The sequence below is a fragment of the Papaver somniferum genome, chromosome 6, assembly GCF_003573695.1.
Source record: "Papaver somniferum cultivar HN1 chromosome 6, ASM357369v1, whole genome shotgun sequence".
NCBI classification, from domain to species: domain Eukaryota; kingdom Viridiplantae; phylum Streptophyta; class Magnoliopsida; order Ranunculales; family Papaveraceae; genus Papaver; species Papaver somniferum.
In genome coordinates, this window is record NC_039363.1 from 56,906,285 (window position 1) to 56,911,961 (window position 5,677).

Below are 5,677 nucleotides of genomic sequence, written 5' to 3' on the forward strand. Positions count from 1 at the left end.
AATAATTTTTTTTATATTAATCTTTACGTGAAAGTAGAATTATATTTACAAGATTAAGGCTTAGTGTATCAACCGGACTACCAACTTAAGAATGATGAGAATAATAATACAGTTGATAATAATATTCAAATAATTAGGCTGGTAGTAAATTTATAATAGATAATATTGGGAAAATTTGAATATGTTATTATAGTAAAGTTTAAATCATGAAATATTATAAATTGACATAAAAATCGAATTGGGATTACCTATATTGACAAAAGAAATAAATAAAATAAATTTTGATGATTAAATTGCTTAAAATGATGTGAACTGTTTATATTCTACGAAGTAAATTTATCATACTTACACCAGTTACGATAAAAGTTTAGAGATTAATTAATATTAATAAATTAATACTTGGTTAATCTAGCACTGGGAAATCGTGAAGGTTGTGTTTTCTCTGTTCGTAGGAAAGCATTGTCGGGCTTGGACAACCTTGACAGGGCAACTGCATTCAGAGATGATCGATCATAGAAAATACTGTAAAAAGATTCGTAGGATTCTTCCTTGAAGTTAGAGACAGATATCTTATAAAATAGAAATTAGTTTAAGAAAAATTAGACTTCCTCATTTGATAGTTACTAAAATTAGTATTGTTGAACCTAGAGCCACAAATTTTAGTTGTAAACAGCCATATAGGTTTGTGCTTTGTTTCATGTTGGTTTGCGCTTAGATAAGTGATGTGATTAATTTATAAGGTGGGGAGTTTCTGATGAAGACAGAAGGATGGTTTGATTTTCGAGGACGAAAATGAATAAGGTGGGGAGAATGTGAGGACCGTCAAGCTCGTCAACCCTATTAGACTAGTCAAGAGACGAATTAGCCGATAATAATTCGATTAGTTTGACACGAACGTTAATCAATATAAATTAATCTAACAACTATTTAGGTACGAAAATAGTAACGTTGAATAGATCTCGAAAAGTTATGCGAAATGGACTACTCAAACGTGTGAATCGGATATCAGACGAAGAAGAAAACATCAAGACAATATGAAGGGTAAAATCAGCATTTCTGGAAAAACGCTTTTGATGCAACAAGGACACGTTGTGGTTTCCCCTTATTAGATTCTTGGGTTCCTTTAAAAACCTTGGTCGGACTTATCTACACCTAACCGAGAAGATTCTTCTTCTTTCTTATCCTCTTCTTCTTGTTTTTTTCTTCTCTTTCTTCTTCTTCTCGTTCTTTCCTTCTTTCCCCTGTTCTTCACGTCTACTGATTCTGAGAGAAGTGTGAGAATCGATTTGAAAGGTTTAATTGGTGAAGATGATACAAATCGAGTAACGACTATTACTGGTGGAGTTGGTTATAATATACGATTCAGAGTTGATGGGAAAGTGAATCAGAGAGTCGGAATTAGGGTAATTAGATTCATTTTTAATCTGAAGATTTAGAAGATGAAATATGGAACTACAGTTGGATGAAGAACAATGGGTAAATGTTTAATTAAGGTTTTGAAGTGGATTCAGTGATGAATCGGTGAATTGAGGTTGTGTTCTGTTCTTTCGTAAATCTTGTTTGTTGAAGTAGTAGAGAAATCAGATGAGATAAAATATGGGTATTATGAGTTGAGATCAAGAAAGAAGATTGATAAATGATTTTCAGTTCTCGGATAAGAATCAATAAGCTAGGGTTTGAAGTGCTGAATCATATGTTGTAATTGAATTGGGGTTTGGTTCTGTTTTAATAAAGGTTTGGGATTTTAATTGGAGTTCAATTGAGAACCAGTGATGGGTTTGTTAGGAATTAGGTTTAGTCCGAAGAATTGTTTGAGATTGACAATTAGGGTTCCGGAAGTTATGAATTGGATTAGAGTTTGATTCTCGGTTTAAGAAAGTGATGAAGATATTGTTGGTGTTGCTGTAGAGGTTGAATCGAACTCAGAGATTTTCAAAAGAGGTAAAACACTGTTTCTTAAATGATATTTATTTAAATTGTATGAAATTGAGTATGAATTGTTGGATTGTCTCATGAGTTTGTGTTGAGATTGAACTAGATAATGTTATGATTGTCTCATGAATTGTTGCAAATATCTGGTAGCAACGTAAAAAATCGCAACAGTTTGAAACAGTTGCGAAAGTAGATGGTCGCAACAGTTTAAAGCAGTTTCGAAATTGAATTTTCGCAACAGCTAGACTCAGTTGCAAAAGTTTTGCAACATAAAAAAACACTGGTTTTGACCGGTCAAAACCAGATCAAAATTATAATTCCCCGCAACAAAATCAAGTTACCCTGTTCATTTGGAAATCATATTAATCCAATAGAACTATCAAAAAAACTTAAATTGAGTGCACATTATGAACTGTCTTCATTTTACAAATTCAACAAACTACTATGACTGAATTTCCAAATGTGAAAACAATTACATAATACCATAGCAACTATGAAGTCAGAATACCAAAGCACTCAACACTGAATTAGAATAAGATTGTAGATGGGAGCATCTTAGCTGCATCTATCGTGCACTTAAGCGCATCACTAATCTTATCACCCAGTAGTGGCATGTAGTTGTGATGATGAGTATGACTTACCAGTGAATAAGTGATTGGTATCGTCACTCGTCGCTTCCTTCAAATTAGACTCAAACTCCATGGCTACAAGGCTACAAAAAATGATATATTAGTCAGGCAAATGCATACCCCATCATATTGAGATAACAATAACAACAAAAATTATAGGGTGACTTTATTGCTTACCTAAATCAACATGGAGACATTGTTTCAAAACTTTACAAACAAAAACATGAGACTGACAAACAACTAAACTTCCTAGTTCAATTGAAGTATCCTGTAGTACGGAGTATCATCTAAAAGGTTAGTATCTTTGGATCTTGCCAAACAACCCAATCTGCGAAAATGTAAACCTGACGACAATAAGAAATTGGCATTCGACATATAGGAATAAGGAATAATCCCTTACTGGTATAATGAACTATTATAGAAATAAGCAACTGGAAACATCTCAATGCACAAGCGACGTACTAAACCAAGTTATAGTATAAAATCATACCTTGGTTGGAATTTGACCCTTTTCAAGATAGCCCACGTTATGGGATACCAATGTCGTGCTGCTGTTTGATGCTTTCTAGAGAGAGAGAGGAAAAGCACAGAGTAAATAAGACTTAAATAAGAATGTTTACCTTGACAAATGAAAGCATTATAGACATACATATTAAAGCCAAAAAGTATTATCATGATTGCCAATGTCTCTACGCCACCCTTGACTCCCTCATTATTACTTCCTGAAAAGAATCATGTTGCAAACCTAGATGGTTTTTCGCATACTGCATCTCTATATTGTCATGGGAAAGCATGAAGGGACATGCCATGACTCCTACATTATTACTGCAACAAAGAAGATAAAAAATCAGCTTCATAATCAAGTTGGTAATGGACAACCAAGTGAGACGAACAAAAAAACCATATCCCATATATGTATAAACATTTAACATCGAGATGATACATAAATTGCTCAAATTTTTCAGTTTTACTCACATAAGAAAGTTTAGGGGGAGATCTACAGACTCGAATTTGGAAGCAAATTGTCTCACCGACACCATGGAGCTAAGATATAGCTCCATAACATCAACTTTAGCCGAAGAGTTTTCCTTTGGTATTGTTTCCTTAACATCTTTACCTGCAGCTATATTCCACACTCCCATGACTACACGAACTCCAAGCATAGCAAGAACACGCGCAGTCTCAGAACCAATACCACTTGAAACACCTATACAAGTACAAATGCATCAAATCCTACATCAACCAATACCTATTTAAAATGATTTTCTTCAGGTATGAATCAATATAACTCACCCAAGATCTGCCTGAAACAACCCATATACTTATTTCTCTCGCCCATTTCATCAAACACCATTACCAGAACTAACAAAATCTTTAATGTCCTTATGAAAAATAAAAAATGAACCCAGTAAAGAAAAACATGAAATAAGAAAACCCATACAAGGAATTCAGTACTAGTTACCAGTAACAATTGCAGTAAGTCCAGTTCCAACAATTCAATGAGTTATATCTTCAGTTGCGTTTGAGTATCCGAAACCAGATGGACCTTTTCAAACAGAGAAAGCCTTAATACTTACTAAACCAGCTGAAATAATGAAATACAAACACTCCTTTCACCTAGCATCATTCCAAATTGATAATAAAAAATTTAAACAGAAAATAAACAAGGTTATCAGTATCTTACCGCATTCAAACGCTCCTCCCACCTAGCATGCTTCCTTCCTCTGCTAGCCTTGTTCTTATAATGGTCAGACAAAGTCTTCTTTATGGCCTTCTCTGCCTTAGATTTGTGAATACTTTCCATCAATACACGCTTGTTCTTGAACACATGCCTCAAGTACATATCATGGTACACGTGCTTGTCAATCTTCTTTGCCTCCATGTACTTGCAGAGAAACCTCCTGAGTATACACATCCTCCTAATTCAGATAACCTTGGTAGGAAACCTAGATTCTCTGGCACCCTTCCTCTTACTATTACCTATTCACAAAGAAACTACCAAATTTACCCATTGGTACCTCTATACAACACATGATATGAACCAGTCATTGAATGAAATACATTACATTACAAACTGAATAAGAGCACTATAATTTATATCAAATCAGTGAAACAATATCAACACCAGTACCAACTACAGCTAAACATATAAATATTGACCCAAAATTGAAGTTCAACGAAAATGGCATATAAAAAAATGAGTACCTGCTCAATTACGAGCATAGATAAGCTTGAAATCCAAATACAGCATTTTTCACCACTTGCCTAACTGAAACAACATCAACTCATCATGATGATCAGAAAACTTACATACATGTAACAATTTTCACAAATGTTTGTATCTGAATCCAATCTAATTAAGAAATTATAAGAAATATGGAAAAACCATACTAATCAACAACAATCTTTTCACAAATATTTACAGTAAAAAGACTTGTTGTCGTCTATCTTGTTACCTTTAATCCTGGATGCAATTCTAAAGTTGAATCAAGAGAAGGTGGGTGTTCTTGCAGCTGAACAACCATCAATCGAAGATGAGATGAAGAACCCTAAGTTCATCAATCGGAAAAAAAAAATTACAAACAAAAAAACAAACAAAAAACAACAATAATGAACTATACCCAAAACCCATTAAACTCTACAAATCTAGTACGAGATGACATAACCCTAACTTTAGAACATGAAGGAGATTTGACAATTGTTAGTCTAAACCCTAATAAGTTTTTCTCAGAATAAAAAAAATTACCCTAATAAATTGGTTGGCGCGTTTTGGGATTTGAGATCTCTGAAATCAGCAAATTCAAACTTGATTTGGGATAAACGAGGATAAAGGGATTTGATAATCATCATCACCATCATCATCAGTGTGTGTGTATAACGATAGATGATTATTTCACCTCCAAACAAGAAGAAGAAGTTCAACCCTAATACTAAGAGAAGAGAAATAGCGAGAGAATAGAATGAAGAATGAGACTTCTGTTCGAGATAAGTCTAAACCCGACTCAGTTTTGAAGCTGACTGAACACTGAATGGGCTGAAAACGAGTCATGTTAAAAGTGTGCGTATCCACACTCACGAGTGGCACGCGTACAACTCCAATCTGTTGCGAATCGTAA

The 5,677-nt window shown here is 34.0% G+C and overlaps 1 protein-coding gene and 1 long non-coding RNA gene across 3 annotated transcripts; both read right to left on the minus strand.

Moving 5' to 3' along the window:
- Window positions 1-2,297: 2,297 nt before the first annotated feature.
- LOC113285682 (short-chain dehydrogenase TIC 32, chloroplastic-like) lies at window positions 2,298-4,150 on the minus strand. Of its 2 annotated transcripts, XR_003328863.1 has the most exons (6): window positions 3,855-4,150; window positions 3,537-3,768; window positions 3,211-3,386; window positions 3,052-3,126; window positions 2,739-2,889; window positions 2,298-2,644 (listed from the first exon to the last, which is right to left on the minus strand). XR_003328863.1 is itself a non-coding variant. In XM_026534476.1 (2 exons), exons 1-2 carry the CDS (start codon window positions 3,913-3,915, stop codon window positions 3,533-3,535), a joined length of 297 nt encoding a protein of 98 aa, XP_026390261.1. In that variant the 5' UTR covers window positions 3,916-4,150; the 3' UTR covers window positions 3,396-3,532. The 2 variants fall into 2 exon arrangements, 1 of the variants encoding a protein (XP_026390261.1); XM_026534476.1 differs by lacking the exons at window positions 2,298-2,644; window positions 2,739-2,889; window positions 3,052-3,126; window positions 3,211-3,386 and having other exon boundaries at window positions 3,396-3,768.
- A 156-nt stretch (window positions 4,151-4,306) lies between these two features.
- On the minus strand, window positions 4,307-5,469 carry LOC113285684. The gene is made up of 4 exons (XR_003328864.1): window positions 5,308-5,469; window positions 5,018-5,110; window positions 4,767-4,830; window positions 4,307-4,541 (listed from the first exon to the last, which is right to left on the minus strand). It is a non-coding gene; the product is annotated as an uncharacterized LOC113285684 (long non-coding RNA).
- Window positions 5,470-5,677: the final 208 nt, after the last annotated feature.